The sequence below is a fragment of the Augochlora pura genome, chromosome 10 (assembly GCF_028453695.1).
Source record: "Augochlora pura isolate Apur16 chromosome 10, APUR_v2.2.1, whole genome shotgun sequence".
Taxonomy (NCBI): Eukaryota; Metazoa; Arthropoda; class Insecta; order Hymenoptera; family Halictidae; genus Augochlora; species Augochlora pura.
This window is the reverse complement of record NC_135781.1, coordinates 23,991,321-24,009,758: the sequence shown is the minus strand read 5'-3', so window position 1 is coordinate 24,009,758 and position 18,438 is coordinate 23,991,321. Positions and strand designations below refer to the sequence as shown.

At 47.3% G+C, this 18,438-nt stretch overlaps 1 protein-coding gene across 2 annotated transcripts in view; it reads left to right on the top strand.

Moving 5' to 3' along the window:
- The window catches only part of Cv-c (RhoGTPase activating protein), a 386,165-nt gene extending 367,811 nt beyond the window's left edge, over positions 1–18,354 (top strand). For both annotated transcript variants that reach the window (XM_078191879.1, XM_078191878.1), the window contains exons 11-16: positions 12,158–13,883; positions 14,201–14,538; positions 14,727–14,878; positions 15,414–15,695; positions 15,782–15,961; positions 16,186–18,354. In XM_078191879.1, coding sequence (XP_078048005.1) covers positions 12,158–13,883; positions 14,201–14,538; positions 14,727–14,878; positions 15,414–15,695; positions 15,782–15,961; positions 16,186–16,300 — 2,793 coding nt within the window. In that variant the 3' untranslated portion in view covers positions 16,301–18,354. The remainder of the gene's footprint in view (positions 1–12,157; positions 13,884–14,200; positions 14,539–14,726; positions 14,879–15,413; positions 15,696–15,781; positions 15,962–16,185) is intronic.
- The last annotated feature ends 84 nt before the right edge of the window (positions 18,355–18,438 follow it).

Genomic DNA, 18,438 nt, shown 5'->3' with positions numbered 1-18,438 from the left:
CAGAAGCCAATTAGCGTAAGTCACACCGAGATGAAGACCGCGATACGTGGTTTTACTTAAATCAACCCGACCGCGCGGAGAACCGTTTGCTCGCCCACCGTTTTAATACCGTGCAATCGGCGCGCTGGCTGCCGGCTTAAAGAATGCCGCTGGCATACTCAGATAAGCCGCCGCGATATTTTAACGAAATTAAGTTAAACCTGTTATATCGCTCAACCGTTTGACGCGTACACGCACGGCCCGATATACGTATGCGCGTATTTCCCGGCGCGGCGGACCGACGCAGCCTAGACGCGACGCGCGATCATCTCCTCCTTCTCTTGCTCGTCTATCAACTTCTCTCCTACCGGCCACCGTTCCAGAAGTTCCCGGGCCTCTCTGGCTGTTCTTGCTGGCGGGAACCGAGCCGATTAAATATGAGCGCGGCTCTTCGACCGCGGAACTCGCGTTGCTCCCGATAACACCGACCGGTAAAGTTGTCGACATATTGACGTTCCCGCGGGACCTAATCTATCGACGTTTTATCGGCCGCCACGGTTCACGGTTCACCTCTCGTTTATCGGTCTCGGCCCCCGGCCGCTTTGCTTTCCCGCAGGTGCTACTTCGGATTCCCCGTATCTTTCGCGCTATCGCGATCCTCGCGTGTTGTCTTACAATAACCGCGGTCCACGCCAACTGCCTACAAGAAGCGGCCGCTCCGTTAGAAACAAACGATTTTATCGAGCTGGGAATTCATCAGTCTCCGCCGCGACAATTCTGTCATTTTCCGGTGCCTAATCGATTACTTAGAGATCTAGATATTACACGGCTTGTTGCGCATAGTTCTCACTCTTATCGGACAGAAATCGTTTTTTAACGCGACTGATAAAGTGCAGAGCGTTTGGCCTCGGTAGCTGGCCAGAATTATTTTACTCGGAACGGAAGCACATAGAAATGGAACAACGACATTGTTTGCTCCAGTTTACATAAGAAGTACACAGGATAAATATTGGGTTGTTCGGAAAGTAATTTCGTTTTTCCCAAGAAAAGACTTAATTTTTTCACAGCCAACTTCACGCTTAAGCTGCATAATATATTTGGACAACTGATATAGTAAGTCTTGTTTGCTAAAAATTTTGTTCGATTCTTTGCAATAGTTTTTGTTTAGTAATCTATTGTGTTTCATTTCCACCAAGAAAAAAACGAAACGACTTTCCGAACGACCTAATAATAGACTAATTTTGTAAACGATCATGAACATCATATGTCTCCTTCTTCATGAGTAAATCACAGAAAAGACATGAAATAAATATTTCGTATAGTAAACCTTTGTTACCTGAGAAAAGATTTTGTCAACCGATCTTTGGCCATCATTTCAAGCCAAATGCTGCACTGTTGTGCACCGCGATGCGCCGCGAAATAGTCGAAGCAGGTGAAACAGACTACAACAGCGATTACTTAACTCGCGTTCCGCAACGATTTTCGTTTAATTGGGGTTACCTGTTTCCTAGCGGTTGTCTTGCCTGCCTTCTGCCGCGCACTCGCTTCGGAACATGCAAACCACGCTCGTTGAATTTGTTCGATGCTCTCGCGTTTTATCGCGCGCTCCGGTGTGTCTTCCTCGAACGCCTAATTGTAAATGAGATCGCTCGCATAAAATTCCGCGGAGTACATAGAATATTCAGGAATCCTTCGCGGAATTTTCACGCTTTTGCAGCGATATGTTAAATTGTTTCTACGCCGCGGTGACTCCCGCTTATTCGAAAGGAAGGAATGCGAGGATTCAATTAAACTCTACGGTAGAAGGAATTCCAGGCTGCGCCGGGTGTTTTAACATCCATATCGTAGACGCAGACTGCGCGGCAGCATTTCTGAACCGCTTCGCGTCTTCGGCGCGATCCGTGGGTAAATTTTCGAGTGATTCGCGTACCAATCTATGTTTCGGTTGTATATATTCGCGATAACTAAATTAAATTTACGGAAAGTGGGACGTAGAGCTGTCACGTTGTACAGTTGTTATTTCTACACGTGTACGAGGCTACAGAGTTCAGCTGACAATGAGTAAGACACTTTCGGAATGCGTTACAAACGTTTCTGCTTTGTCTTCGATGTACCAGTTAGCTTCGCTGCGGTTCTCTGTTGACGTAATCGGTTGAACGTCCATTGAAACGCAAGGAACACGGACACGGTGACTGTCACGCGTGGATAACGCGATTCTTGACTCAAAGCCAATTATAAAAATTCTTATAATATCGAACTCTTTTAATTAGTGAAACTGAAACTAGAAAGTTCAGATTAGTCGTAAAAGATATATTAATTTAACTCTTTTGGATTCGGAAAGCCAACTCTCTCGATTTTTATTACTATTGTAGAAGACAATTTATATTTATCGATACTTCCTATATTTACTCGAGTGCTTAAATATTAAAAAGCAGTGATCGAAGAACGAAATAATATTCGTACTTAACAGGTTAATACGAGAAATCTTTATGACGAGTCAGGCTCGTTAAAGCGTGGGCCCGCGAGGGGTTAAAAGAACTAAGATTTGTGAAAGTGAGGCTTCAATAGGACTCGAGACTTTTTCTTTCTCGCTGGATTACGACGACAGTCTAAACACCGCGTGGCTTTTCCAAAAATCAGGAATGTAGTGTTCAAACACTTTTCAGAGGCTGTCGGAGCGAACGATCGAACAGCTTCGGATTGTGTGTGTGTAGAAAATAAGATAAATAGGTAGGCGCGACAGCCGAGCGAGAATGACTGTGTGTTCAGTGAACAAGAGTTAACTCGTATCGATAGATCTATGGAAAAGAGCGTCCGATTCCGCTTTCCCTCGCGCGGATTCCGCGGCGGGACGAGTCTCTCTCTCTCTCTCTCTCTTTTTTCTTTTTCTCTTTCTTTCCGTCTTTCTCTCTTCCGTTTTGGCTGTCTGGCTCTTCATGCGTGGTAAACAAGTGTCACGCACCGCCTCGGGCGGAACGACGAGCACTGCGAAATGATTTCACCGTGAGAGAGTCGTGTCGTGAGTCGGTCGTGAGTCGTGAGAGAGCTCTCGAGGGCCGAGAAACGTGTGGCTGCCAGACAGCGTGGCGACCGGAGCCGAGCCGAGCGGAGTGCTCGCGTCTCGCGTGTTGTATACGCGCGCGCCGAACCCCCGAGCCCTCGCATGCCATTGCCGAGCTCGTGAAACAGGGATTCGAGTCGCCATCGCGCGTCCGCGATCACAAACCTGAAACATCGGACTGGAAAGACTCGTCCGATCGACGACGACGTTAACCCGCGTGTCGATACCTCGCCGCCTTACACTTCATTTATTTACAAATACTCGTGTACTCACACTGACAAACGGTAAATATCTTTTTCGATTTCTATCCCTTTCGTTAATTATTAATTCATTTGGATCGTAGGCGATTTTATGCATTGTGACGTGTGCCGAATGCAGCCAATTTTGAGAGTCAGATTTTTAAGTGCTTGAAACAGGCTAAACTGATTATTACAACGCCGTATTTTTACTCGAGTATTTCATTGCTTCCAAGCGGCGTTTATTTCAATGTAATAGGAAATGGTGATAAAGAAGAAGTTGATTTTTGAAAAGAAATATTTCGCTTTTCCTCGGCATACTCTGTCCCATGTTTTCAATGAATATACATATACACGATTTATAATCGAGTTTCATTTGCTATTCAAAAATGTTATTAAAACCATCTTTTTTATCGAGTTTAATTCATTGTTCAAGCAAATACGGAAAACTCGAGGTTACAAATCGTTCGACGATATTAACTGAAGAATTTTCGTCGGACAAGCGTTCCAATCGGCGATCGAAATGTTCGATATCGAATCGATTTGTATTGGCCGGCGCACGCGGAACTAGACTCCATTATTGTACGGGCTTCGTTTATCGTTTATCGAGTCGGACGAAATCGTCGGACGGAAAAGTATCGAAATTTATTCGCACGTGCAACGAGCGTAATCGAATTTAAACGTTCCAGCTACAAAACCGACTCTAATCTTAGTCGAGGTATCGGTTAGTTAACACGAGCCGGCCGGCCGGCACCGGAGATACGCGAGCCCGGTTTCTATTTTCGACGAATAAAACAGGCCAGAACCGGAGTGCACGGGACTCTCTCGGCATTAGCGGATAACCGCCCAAATTAGCAAGCTCATTCGACGATATCAGGAAATTTGCATGCCGATACAACGCGAGGTCCTCGAGCCGCGCGGGCAGCGCTGCTCCAGAGAAGGTTTGCATGATCGCTTATGGCCGCGCGGCGGTCGATTAACGTAAAAGCGTCTGGTATTTACGAGGAGCGAATGAGCCGCCGGGGGACAGATGGAAATCGTTAGAGGGGCTCTACGCGCTGTACGAAGCGGAGCCGTAACGATCGAGCCGAACCGTCGATCAACCTGGCGATCTAGATCTCGCAAATGAGAATTTACTTCTTGCCAAGGCGAAGATAGAGACGCTCGTTAAATCGTTCGCGAATAAACGATCGACCCCGGAGTGATTTTGCACTTTGTGCCTCGCATGTTATTTAACAAATTATATATTCGGAACAACAAGTGTACCGAAAATTGCAATATTGAAGAAGCGTGACAAGAAACGATGTAGTAGGTATACTCTCAAGTGGAAAGGATGTTTTGAAAATTCGCAATACGAGAAGTCTTCCGATAATATAAAAAAACACTATCGTAATTTATCAATCAACGTAGGAATTATGATAGGGAATTACTTCGAGAGCCGCTCGAATATTCTATTCGCTAGCGCATGATCAAAGCAACTTCGTAACTGGCTAAACGTCGCTAAAGCCGGCTGATTGAGTGCCGTTAATCGGCTAATCAAGGGCTGGTTCTCAGCAGCGGGATTTATCTCTCATAAAAGTTTCATGATCGGCGGGACGAGTTCTCGTTACACGTAGAATGGTGTCGATAGGCGGCGACCGTTATGATAAATCCTATTTTTTTAAACAGGTTCCGATCGAGCTCTCCCGGAAAGCATCCCACGAAATTCTACGATTTTTTTCCCTCCCCTCGACATTTTTCCCGTATCCGCTCGATCTTTGCGTGGCGTAATTTGCATCTTGGCTTTTCCGTTCCGAACGTGGGCGAAGCGTGTCGGATTCATCGACCGCGAGCAGAAACAACGTGACGAGTTGTTTGTGTAATATCCTTCGCGATATCCTTCGGCCGGGGTGGAATTCGCGTCTTGTAAAAGTATTCTTAGATTGTCGCAACAACCGCTCTCGTTGCGCGGGAACGGTACCGGATGTGCGAGAAGTAGGCGAGGACAGCGGCAACACGACGACGACAATTAACGATGCTCGATCGCGGATTTTCCGAAGTAGCGCTATCCACAACCGGACTTCGCCTATGGTTATTCTTTCTTGAAAAATTTGTTTTTATTTTGCAATCGTGGGAATTACGAGTTTGGCAATTCCTTACTCCTATATCGCAATATTAACCCTTTGCGTTCGTATGTGTACTCGTAGGCACGAAAGCTAATTATTTTATAAAATTAAAATATATTATTTTGTTACATGCATCTAAACTTTAAGAACGAATTAATAAATGCTTAATTATTGATTGAAACAAAACAGAGTTATATTTCGACTTCAAAGAATGGCATAGTATTTATGCATTCTTCCTATAAATCTCCATCACCTGTCAGACTAGTCAAAGTATATCAAGGTATTAATCTTGTATACTATGTATTATTACTGTTCCTTCAACGAAAATTAATTTCAATCAGCATGACACCTATGCATAAACTTAATACCACCTCAAAGGGTAAGCTACCTATTCGGTACACGCAAGATACCTTTCACGATCAAGCGATCGAACAGAACGCTTCAATAATATATTCTGCATTGATATACAAACGACGCATTTGTCAAGACTAGACACATTTGAAAAAGCAACATACAAACGCGACGAAAAAAATGTTTCCGCTGGAATAAGAGCAAAACGTTGACGAGTCTCCGTCGTTACGGTCGCAGGGAAAATGGAACGGAAGCGGTAATCGGCAGCCTCGATGACAGCTCGGAATAATGAAAAGCCCGATGAGAGTCCCGAGCCGGGACGCGGCGCGGGTAAAAAGAAACTGCGGCTGGAAATCCGGGGAACCAGATCTGGTCGCGCTCGTTGTTAATTGCGGGAGCAGGGGCAGAACCGGCGCGGCGCGGCGCGGCGCGATGATCGGCTCATGTCCCGGTGAATCGGACTCGCGTACGGAAAAAGGGAAAGAGAGCGCTGCCTGGCATTGCTTGCGACCGCGACCGCACGATTCCCGGAGCCTCGTTACTGAATCACGATTGTCAATGAAGAAATCCCGCGGTCCGTCGACCGGGAGAACACACCGACGCGGCTCGGCGCGGCGCGGCGCGGTGGCGGCAGCGCAACGATGGAAATCCGTGGAATGTCGATCTCCGCTGGTTCTTTGGCCGGCTGCACGCGGTATCTCCCGATACCAAACGATACTTTCGAATCGGGAATTTCAAGCGGCAGAATCGATGAGGCTCGTGAGAAGCGTACGTCGTTTTTGTTCTCACAATTCGTTCGGCTCGGCTCGGCTCGCTCTTGTTTCCCCGTGTCCATTCGTCAACGGGCTACGAATTCGCTGGGTCGCCTCGGCCCGCCAGAATCGCTCGTGATTTTAAATTCCGATACCTTCCAGCCTCTCGCCGGTCGCGCTTTTTCGGGCCTGCCGCATCGATCTCGCTAAAATCTGCCCGATGTTTTGTCCGAGCTCTGTCCGATTGCTGCACCACCAAACGTCTATGTTTTATTCAAAAGCGATTACAAAGGAACCAATCATCCGAGTAGTCGGGATTATTATTCACAAACGGAAGGCTATTTTACACCGTTTTGAGAAGAGCTCCGGAAACTTTGAGCCGGTTGATACGGTTGCGACCAACGTTTAAACGACGTTCACACGTTCGCGTTATTTTTACTATGACAGCAAAAGCAGTTAGCCAGCTGCGATCGAATGATATTCTGTACGTGCATGATGTAATGCGCTGTTTTGCTCGTCCATCGGAGATCTCGTAGAACGTCGGATATGGAATAAGCTTCGAAATCCGAGCGCATCCGCGGCGCGGCCGACCGCTTCTCGCGGTTGAAAGTGATTCTCTCTGCTCCGTATTCACCGGCGACGGGGACAGGGACGGGGGCTGGGGACACTGGAACTGACACGCGGACGTGCTAGAAGAGACACGAACGCGAGAGAAGAACGGTCTTGTACGTTTTTCGTCGGCCAAAAATATATTCGCTGGCTCAAAGGCAGCGATCCGTTGGTCCTCCCCGGCTTACTCCCAATTACAGAGAGCCATGGGATCGAAAACGGCGGCGAGAGGCGGCGTGAGGCGGCATTTAATTGAAACTTGACGCGGGAGGGCAGCGGTATGACTAATTTACCGCGGGCTCTTTTAACGAACCGGCAATCTGGGTCATCGTACCATCGTCGCACTCTAAATACGGAGTGCAACGAACGAACGCACGCGGCGCGGCGCTGCGAGGCGAGGCGAGGCGAGGCGAGGCGAGGCGAGGCGAAGCGAGACGCCAGCCGCGACGCGACGCGGCGATCAGCCGATCCCGTAACCAATGCATATTCATTTTACGACCGACGATTCTCGTTACAACTTTCGATCGGCGAGACGTCGATCGGTCCGTCAGCGTACGTTTGTCTTTGGTTCTTCTTCGGGTAGGTGAAAGCTCGCTGTTTATCGAGAAACTTCAGCACCTCGAGAGTTTCGAGTCCGGTATTATTGCTTTAGGATTCTCGTTCCGGCGATACCTCGTTCAACCGAAGATGAGGAAAGGTGTACAGTATACGGTGTGTTCCGGTGTGCACGCTTAATTATTTCCGAGGCTGTGTTAAGCACTCTGGAAAGTTGGCCGGGCAGAGGAGCGCGATAATGTACGGCTTTTCTAATCAGTAACTCGATCTCGCTAGTGTCTTCTGTCGTAAACGTTGTTTGACTTCGTAACTCTTGGCTACCTAATAAAGATCGCTTTCGCTTGCGAGACTGAATATCGATTTCGTTCGACGCTTTGATTGCAAACATTGGAACATCCGTTTCTACGTTAATAAGATTAATGTTTCTTTAGGTTAGCTTCTGCACAAGTACACAAGAAGGTAGACTGCTATGTCACATATGCATTTACGACACGGAAGAATAAATCAGTTACGAAGCGATTGTAAATTTGAGAGGCACTAGCTCAGTGTACAATGAGCGAAATACGTTTTCTTTTTTTTAAATTTTACTATTACTTGTAATTAAAAGAAATGTAAAAATAATGTACTTAGTGAGAAGTATCAAATGCATTTTTCAAATTTTCATTACAGAGACCAATAAAAAATGAAAGGATGACATTTCCTTCACATTATTTAAATTGCAAGTAATAGTAAAATTTAAAAAAAAAAAGTACTTCAAGAATAATACAATAAATTAGTCCTCCTAACATTTACAAAGAAATTCAAATCATACAGCTTTAAAAAGGTTATACCATTTTAAAAATATAGTTGACTCCATTTCGCTCCCCACTGTATATCGGTCCCTGAATTAGAATAATCTGATCGATCGCGTCTATTATGCCTAATCCGCCTAGACGGTGCCTAAATGGACGAGCCACGTTCTCCAGGGGCCCGCACAGTTAGGCCCGCATAGTCGGCGATAAAAACAGAAAAGAAGGAAAAGAAGGATAAACTAACATATGGTTTAAGACCGCGCTGAATAAATAGTGGGAGCTCATAAAACTGGCGCGAAACACTATTCGTTTTACGAGTCCATTTCTAAGCCATTGTCACGCATAAAACATCGGGGTTTGTTCAACCTGCCTAGACGGAAGTGACGTCGCGGCGAACGTGGGGCGACACGGCTCGTTGAACCGAGAACGGAGAACCGAGAACCGAGCGAGCCGCGCGGAAATAACTCACGTACGGGAATCGTCACGTCCCGTGGTAACGCGCCGGAACGGAAATGCAGATATGCGCCGGGGAGGTAGAAGTGCCGGATCGCCGATAATCGTACACGAAACCTACGGTCCGACGCCTCGAACGCGCTCGGACGCCGCTTCGTGCCGCTTCGTGCCGCGGCCGTGCCGTGCCGCGCCGCGTCGCGCCGGTGTCCTTGAGGGCGAGCTGCCCTCCGCGCCGGAGACAACGAGCTGTATTCCAGCCACGTTCCATGCCGGTACATAAGTAATTACTCCTGAACAACGAGCTTTTCCATCATTACGTTCCGGGAATTCGCGAGTATTTTTAGACGTCGCGTCGGAGAAAACCCGATGAAACCACCGGCTGACCTTTTTATCCTATGGCTAAAGGCGCAGTGGGCATCCAAACATGGCAATTAATACCGATGCTCGCTTATGGTCGAGAGAACTTATGACCACGAGTCCAATGCCAACAATAAATATATAGGCTTACTTTTCAAGCTCGATATCATAGGAAATGAAACGCGGTAGATATGAATGAGTCTGAGGGCGTCACGAGGGAAGGAGGGTGAAATTGGCACGAGAAGAGACTAAAGTTACAGCATGCATTTGAATGAGTCGGCTGACAATGAACAGCGAAAGAGCGTGTAATCCAGACGAGATTCACGGATTTAACGAAGACCATCGATTAAGCTAATGCCCAAATTTATCGTTTATTAGATTCTAAAGCTCCGACAAAGTTACGATCAATGAACATTTGCAAACGACCTCGGTTAAACTCGCCGACGTCTCTTGGATTCATCCTCGATCTCGATAACGTTGAACGGCGCCAATGACGAGCTATAGTTCTCGATTCCACGGTTGGTCGCGTACGTGACGCGTCGCATCAAAAATCTGAAAAGTCTATTCTGGTCGAGACACGGTTTATTCTCGACAGATATCCCATTTCTGCAATGCCGAGTATTTTTAACCGTGGCCCACATCCCGAGACCGATGATTATTTCCTCGCATAATCGGATGGCCCCGCCACCTTCTGACGTTCATCCGCGCAGAGACAGACAGAGAAAGAGAGAGAGAGAGGGGGGAGGGAAAAAAGCCGGTCGTTTCCTACGAAGGTCTCCACAGTCCACTTTGCATGTCATTTCGCACGTTCCTTTCTCTCGAACGGCTTCGTTTAACGATTTCCACGTTCGTCGTCGTTTACGATTAAACTTTATCGCCGCGATAACGTCGCGTCGCGGGAAAAAAATGTATTATGCAGCGGCGTGCTATTAAACGAGAACGTTGATACACGTAAACGCGACTAGCCAATTAACCGGAGCAGAAATCATCGGAATACGACACTTAGCGACCTCTCTATCCTTTTGAATAATCGCTGGAACCGCGGATTTGTTTTCCAGAGAACCTCTGTCGCAGACGAGTGTGCCATTTTCCTCGTTTCGTCGCGTGAAAGTAAAATTTGCATTCTTATTAGCGGCGAGCGCGGTTGTCGCTGTTACGGTGTCGTAGATGACGTACATGTGTTATGTAGATGAAGCAGTTCCGCGGCGTCGTTTACGTTCCTTTTAGACGCGATTTAACTCTATGTAAATTAGTGAAACAGAGGGGGTATCCTTTGTGTATCCTTCGAGCGGTCACCTTATCGGTCAATTAAAATTCAATTAAAATAGGAAAGCGGTGCAAAATAAGGTATACGATCTCTCGAATTGGGTGAATCGCTGCAACGGCGCGGCTTTCATTATGTCCTCGTGTTTTACCTCAAAACGGGTTGGCAAAAATGGCGGGACGAGATGGTTACGTCGTGATGCTCGCTTCCGGAACGGTAGGCGCGAAGTGTTCTGCTGGTACCGCCGATGGAAACCGTGCGAAGCAATGCGAGGTGAAACCCGGTCCATTGTCATGTGCCGAGGATCACGTAAGGTCACATACTCTCCTGACTCGCTTGCAGCCACGGTGTACCCCATGTGGAAACAACGGAAGCATCAAGTTTCGTAGCGGCCGACATATCGGTCGGACGTATTATCGGAAAGCCCATCGAAAGCAAGACGATAGTTGATTCGTATAGAGTCCCAAAACGCGGCGCGTTCGACTAGAAAGCATAGAGCGCTCATTTCGAAGAAGGCAAATAAAAGATTCGCGAGAAATGTAGTCGGTCGTCGAATTTGTATCTGCTTCCCCCGGGCCATGGGCCACGGGCCGCGGGCACCGGAAGAAATATCTTGCTCGGAAGCGTGCGTACGCGTCGCTGCTGGCCGCCGTGCCAGCGTACTTGGGTAAAAGTAGCTAGCCTGGAACACTTTCTACAATTAATTACAACGTATGCTAGACTCCGCGCGACGTGGTGGTCTTTAATTTGTCGCTACATCAAACGCAAATTGATTACCAAACGGTGTCGCAGAGGACCGCTAAACGTTCGCCACTGGTCGTTAATCTCCATAAAACGTTTCTCTGGAGCGTGGAATGAGCGAGCGTCGGTGTGTCATGAGTCAAGTCCCCCTGAATCATTAGCTTGTCGCGATCATTTAGATTCGGGGGGGCATTTGTGCAGTAACCGGGGGTGAAAATGGTCCCGCGATATTCGAAATTTATGAGTCGAATCCGAACGGATTTTTCATCCGGCTCGATCAAATAAATCGGTGGCCGTTCGTTATGTATACAGGGTGGTCCACGCAACCTGTGCACCTCGTGCGCCTTCCAAAATATTCAGTGGGCAACAAATTTTCCAATTACAAAGTTTCGTGTTTTAAGTTACAAGTGGTACCGTTCCGGAGATTTTAAGCTCAATTTTCTTTTCTTAAATGGAATACTCCAAAAAAATAAATGCACTACGTTCTATGCCCTATTAAATTAGACAACGTTTGTATTGAAAAATTTGTTGCTCAGTACATATTTTGGAAACTGTAGGAGGTGCACAAGTTTAAATCCAGCCTGTATAATTAAATTATATGTTGCACCTTTCGATGACGTCGTTATTAGAACAAAATTGAAAACCGAAATCGATTGCGATTACGGTTGCAATCCTTGTTTCAGTGTTTTCTCGGACATAGCCCGATTATCATACGGCTTATTTCTTTAATCGAATCTGAAATTGGTTAGTTTTTCGTTCTTATGACCACCGATTCGTTTCTTTTGCAAACGAGGCATACGATTAAGGTCAGCCATCCGTGACTTTCCTTTTAATTAAGGGCAGCGCTGAAAAAACCGAATTGGTCAGCGTTTTATTAACCGTTCGATCTGTTGACCGTTACAGGGTGGCGGCGATGATTCGGACGAAGATACCCAGTGCGCCCTGAGCGAGAATTGGACGTTCGAGAAGAAAACGAGACGGTGGTCGCGCGTGTGCGAGGTGACGCAGGCGAACGTCGAGAGGCTGCAGGCGATCGCCGCGCAGACCGTTCAGTCCGAGGAGGACTCGCTGGAGGATCGTTTGGAAGCTGAAGAGGCCGAGGACACGATGCTGGACACGCTCAGGTACAGCAGCTTGCCACCAGGAACGCTTCCCGACGAGATCAGCCCGAGATTTCGACGAACTGGTTCCGAGAGGCTAAAAGACGGCGCGAAGGCTTTCCTCCGGCGGGTCGAGTCGCTCAAGTCCCGGCGACGGAAACATCAGAATCGGGATGGGATCGTGATCAGCGGCCCGCAGATCCTCGACGTGATGTCGATGCAGCAGAAGATGAAGGAGCTGAACTGCGTGGACGTGTCGCCGACGGGGCCGGCGCCGGTCTCGCTGAGCGACCTCCCGGTGTCGGTGTCGCCGGTCCACGTGCCGGGCTCACCCGGCTCGCCGGTCACCATGCCGGCCTCTCCGTACCACCTGCCGCCCTCGCCGCTGACCAACGCGCCCAGCCCTTTCGGTGACGACTCCTCGAGCTACTGCTCGGACGGCTCCCAGGGAGGTGGACCAACGCCCACGCCGACCCGCACCAAGATGAACCGGGCGCGGAGGTTCCTGCACCGCGGCCGCGAGGACCAAGGGGCGCTTAGCGACTCCGAGTGCCAGCCGACCAGCTGGCGTCACAGGTACTTCCGAGACGCGAACAGCAACCATGCCAAGGTCTTGGAGTACGTGAACGCTCACCCTCAGAGTCCCAAGGAGTCGCCGAGCAAGAACGCCCCGATCGGTACCCGTGGCGGCAGCTTGAACCTTGGAAAGGAGTCGCAGAGGTACCGGGACAAGCTGACGCAGAGCCAGGACAGGTACAAGGAGGACAAGGTGGCCACGCTGAAGCGGGAGGACAAGATGCACAAGAGCTTCAGGCACCGCGACGACACCTTTAGGGATGGCAGCAAGTCTCTGTCCAAGGAGGTAGCCGTCTACAGGGAGAAGTCCAGGTCCAGGAATTCGGAGCTGGCCGGCAGTCAGGAGAGCAGTTCCACGGTGGCCAGTCGCGACTCGGATCAAGAAGAGGAGTCGCCCAGGCACAAGAGCACCGTTGTCAGGTGGCACAGTTTCCAAAGAGGATCTCTGTATCCCGATCCGTTGGACCCACTCTGTCCCAGAGCTATGGCCTCGATGTCCTGCGGACAGCTGTTGGTCCTGAGGAAGCTGGCTCTGCTAAAGCTGACGGCTTGCATGGAACGATACTGTCCCACGCACCGTACCGGCTGGAACTGGGAGCTGCCCAAGTTCATCAGGAAGATCAAGTCGCCCGATTATAAGGACAAGACAGTATTCGGGGTTCCGCTGCTGCTCTCTCTGCAGCGGACCGGACAAGCCTTACCAAAGTGTATACAAATAGCTCTGAGATGGCTGAGAGCGAACGCGCTCGACCAGGTTGGCATCTTTAGAAAGAGCGGGGTCAGATCGAGGATACAGAAGCTGAAGATGCTGACGGAAACGCTCGGGGACAACATCAACTTCGACGGCCAACAGGCCTTCGACGTGGCTGACCTCGTAAAACAGTATTTCAGGGAGCTGCCGGAAGCTCTCTTGACGAACAAGCTCTCCGAGACGTTCATTGCTATCTTTCAACGTGAGTATACTCTTCGTTCCTGAATACGTTTCACGTTTGATCGGTGCACCGCGTAAAAGGCTGTATTTATTTAGATTTCTCGACAATTTTGTAATAACGTATACTTTGAAATAAAAAATACAAGAACGACTAGCACGGTAGGTTTAGCGTTAACTGTGGTATTGGTAGATGCTTAACTTCGTATAAATGAAAACGATAACGTAGAATGGTAAGCATTAACGACATTATCAAGTTTCCGGGCAAAATAATAGAAAGTATGTTAACGGAGGTGATAATTAGTCGTTGTTTAACCGCGGGGTTCCACGCGAATGTTACAGATGTACCTGTTGATCTGCGACCAGACGCGGTGCAATGCCTTCTGTTGCTTCTGCCGGACGAGCATCGGGAGGCGTTGGAAACTCTGCTCGATTTCTTGAACCACGTAGCGAGCAACGCTCCCTACAACCAAATGACAGCCTCGAACCTGGCCGTGTGCCTGGCACCGAGCCTGTTCCACTTCAACCACAGCAACACGAACGTGACCAACAGGTCGAGCAGCGTATCGCCACGTAGAAGAAAGACCGTGGGCATTCCCGATCAGAGGGAACTGTCGGAAAACAAAGCCGCTCACGACTGTCTTCTGTATCTGGTCAAGATGCATCGTGAATTATTCATGGTGAGTGCCTCGATGCCGAACGTCCAGGTCGTTCGGGAGAGGAGCGTCATCCGTCGTCTCTAAAACCCCCGATTGCGATCGTGCTTGAATCCAATATACCCGAACACGTTCTCACGAGAGCCGAGCTGCTCTCGTCTCGGCGTACACCGAATAATCGTATTCGTTCTCTGTTCGCTCGGTTGTATCAGGTCTCCTCGGATATGTTGACGCAGTGTCATTTCAATTACATGGAAGAAAGCGTACCGGTCGCCTTGGAGGAGCTTGGATCCGAGCTGAAGCAGGACTGGAGGGGATATCTTTATGCCTGCACCACAGCTTTATTGAAGGAGGCGCGTGAAAAGTGAGTCCGATAACAGCATCCTCTCTACTCTTTCAATTTACCACGGCTCCTCACGGCTCTAGCGTAAAAGAGAAACCAGACGGCGCAGTAAAACTCTTTTTTTTCTTACTAAAATACGAGGGTCAGTCAGTAAATAAGTTAGCCGCCAACAAAAAATGATTTCTACTGCTATCATAAACCGCTACCACTTTTCAACGAAGCTCCCTAGCATCTTGCGAACGCTTGGGCGTAATGGGGGACCAATTTGCTGAGCGCATTTCCAAAGAATTCGCGGCCGCATTCTTGACACCGTTTTAAGGTCGTCGCTTCGACTACGTGATCTTTCCTCCCGGCTATTCTTGGCTGGTTGTTGTTTGATAATTGTTTAAGCTCTACTACCCTAGGCGTTCTATCGTCTTATTGGGAACGAAAGTTTTTTACGCTCGGCGTTAGACTGCGTATTTTATGCATCTATGATCCAATCGACTGGATCAAATACCAAATGATGAAAACGTTGGAAGAGAACTGAAAAATTTGTTCCTTTAAAATTGTTTAGATGCCGTGGATGGGTCAGTGTGAACAACCCGGCCGACAGTTCTGTGGAGATGGCGTACAAGAAGGTGGGAGATGGACATCCTTTGCGGTTGTGGCGAGTGTCGACGGAAGTGGAGGCTCCACCGAACGAACTCCTTCATCGTGTTCTAAGAGAAAGGCACATCTGGGATCCGCAGTTGTTGAAATATAGGCTAGTTGTCAAACTGGACAGCAACGTGGAGGTCTTTCAATACGCTACTGGGAATATGAGTCCTCTTCCTGCTAGGGATTATTGCGTACTAAGGTAGGTTATCGTTAAAGACGCGTTCTTTAATTAATCGAAATCAAAATCGCATCAAGCCGTAAATTGTAAAATTGTGTTTGATCTAGATCCTGGCGAAACGATCTTCCCAAGGGGGCCTGCGTGATCGTAGAAACGTCCGTGGAACACCCGGATGCTCCTGTCATGCTTGGTGGAACACGTGGCATTGTTTTGGCCTCGCGTTATCTTATCGAACCCTGCGGTAGTGGTAAATCACGGATCATGCACCTCTCCAGAGTGGACACAAAGTTAGTATCTTTTTCATATTTGTAAGCTACATTAAAAATGATTAAACAAGACTTAAGATGAGGACATTAAACAAGTATCTCAAAATAAGAAGAAATGTCTCGCAGTTGAATTAGCTTCGAATTCAAAAGTTCAACGCTAAGAAATAGAAACAGAGAAAAATGTGCTTCATTAATTAAAAGATTTTTATTAGTTTATTTAATAAATACCGTTCGTGTTGTTGCAGAGGACGCACACCGGAATGGTACAACAAGAGCTACGGCCACCTCGCTGCCCTTCACCTTAGTAAAATTCGCAACTCCTTCAAGCACACGACGGATGGTCCAGAGAGCAAAGTCTGAGAGGAGGCTACCGTGCAACGATCGCCGTTGCACGGTCCTTACACGACTCTGCAGCATCCGGATTCGCAGGATCTGCACCAGGACCGCAGGATCGAGCTGCGACAGGCTGCACCAACCATAAACGAGGAATAAACGATGAATAAACGAGGATCGATATAAAAAAGTAAATAATAAACTCGCGATCGAATATAAACCCCGTTGATTCGTCACGTGCGTTCGTGAACGACAGGAGAAATGATCTACTATTGAGCTTTAATCGATGTCAAGAAATTCCCCGTGGAAGCCTGAAATGTTTAGCGTAGCTGTCGAATCGCTGACAAAACCCTAAAACAGGGGAAACAATTAATAATCGTTAGCGTAATTATAAACGAGGATTCTCTGTGTGAAGCTTCATTGTCCAAGGATCTTGCCGTCCAGTGATCGCGAGCGTTGAAATGGCAGGACACCGTGTAATGAAGAAACGAAGAGGCAAGAAATGCTAATATATGTTTTCCGTGTACCTAGAGAGTAACGCTTTATTTTTGCAAGTAGTCCGATGTTGTCGTTACTCCGAGATTCCAACAGGAAGCACACAGGAGATTGTTCTGTTGTTTCGCTGGTTAAGAAAGGCTGCGCTTGTAAACGCCTCATTGATTGTAAGAAGCGCGGAGGCGCGAGAAATGAAGACATATGAATATTTTTCGATCGTAATCGCTGAAATCCGCGTATGTTCCCCGTAGCGCGCGACTATTGCAATCTCACCAAAATAGTGTCACAAAATACCAGGAGGCAAAGCGGGTCGCGCGCAAACATGTATTCACACCGGTTAGAATATAAGAGCTCGACATTTTGTATGTTTCTTTCGGACCAAATGCCAATTTTTCTATTGTACCCGTATCATATCACGCGCCGTCATATCGTCGTCGAGGATGGTTATTTTAGAAGTGATTTTATTTTGTAAATGTGAACACAACTTAGAGCGAGCGGCGTCGCGGAATGTATCGTAGTATATGCATATACACGTACATATATACTGCACGTACACGTGTGTAATCTATTTATAAAAAGTGTTGCGACGTTGACGATCGATCGGAACGTGTGCACGGCATTCAACGTCGATCGTGCGATCTCGTGTCGCGTTTCGGTCGTGATCATCGTCGCGATTAAGTCCCCTGCCTCTACCACCACCACCACCACCACGCTCCTATAATTAACCCGATTAATCAAGCAATGCGAAAGGATTTTGAGTAAATGTCTAAGTCTTCGAGGAACCTGACCGCCGCGTGGCTTGGTCGGGACTCTTTTAATTAAGCAACCGTAATTGTCACTCGTAACGATGTTAAAGCGTTGATACCGTCATAGAGAGTCTATTGTTAATCGTCTGCCTGACAGAGAATTTGTGAACGTTGATCGAGTCGGTGATTTTCGAAGGATTTGCTTTCTCGGTGGTTCCTTCATTCTATTCTATTATCGCAGTCTCGTTCTCGGCCAGTCGAGCATTTAGAACGATATACTTGTGTATATCGTTGTTCGGGATACGTTCGCGCATGTTACACGCGATTACACGCATATAGGGACCACTCACGTTCGGACCCCGGAAACAGGAAACGACCTGGAGAATAATACACCTCATCGAATCGAATTATGAATGTATTTTAACATAATACTAGTCACTTAAAGTTAGCAGAAAAATTATGGAATTATGATATAAGTGTATAGATTTTTATTCTACAGAACGTTACGTCAAGAATATTTAATTATTATTATTATTATTACCATTATTATTATCATTATTACTATTATTATTATTATTGACATAAAGTAATTATATGGAAGAAATATATGATATTTTTGTGTCCAAAAAACGCCAGTAGGAACACGAGAATGAATGCGCGTGTGCGAAAGAGGAGAAACAAAGAGAGAGAATGAAAGAGTTTGAATGTTCTTCGTTATTTGTAACGATATATGATCGTCTTTATTCTTGTAATCCGTGTTTCAATAGAATGTAAATATGTATATTATACAATAATGAAACACAATTATATACTCATTAAACGACATCGTTTTATTTTCTACACCTTGCATTTGGACCATTTAATTACACCTTCATCGACGCTTTATCACAAGACTGCAGACTCTATACATTCATGACGAAAATG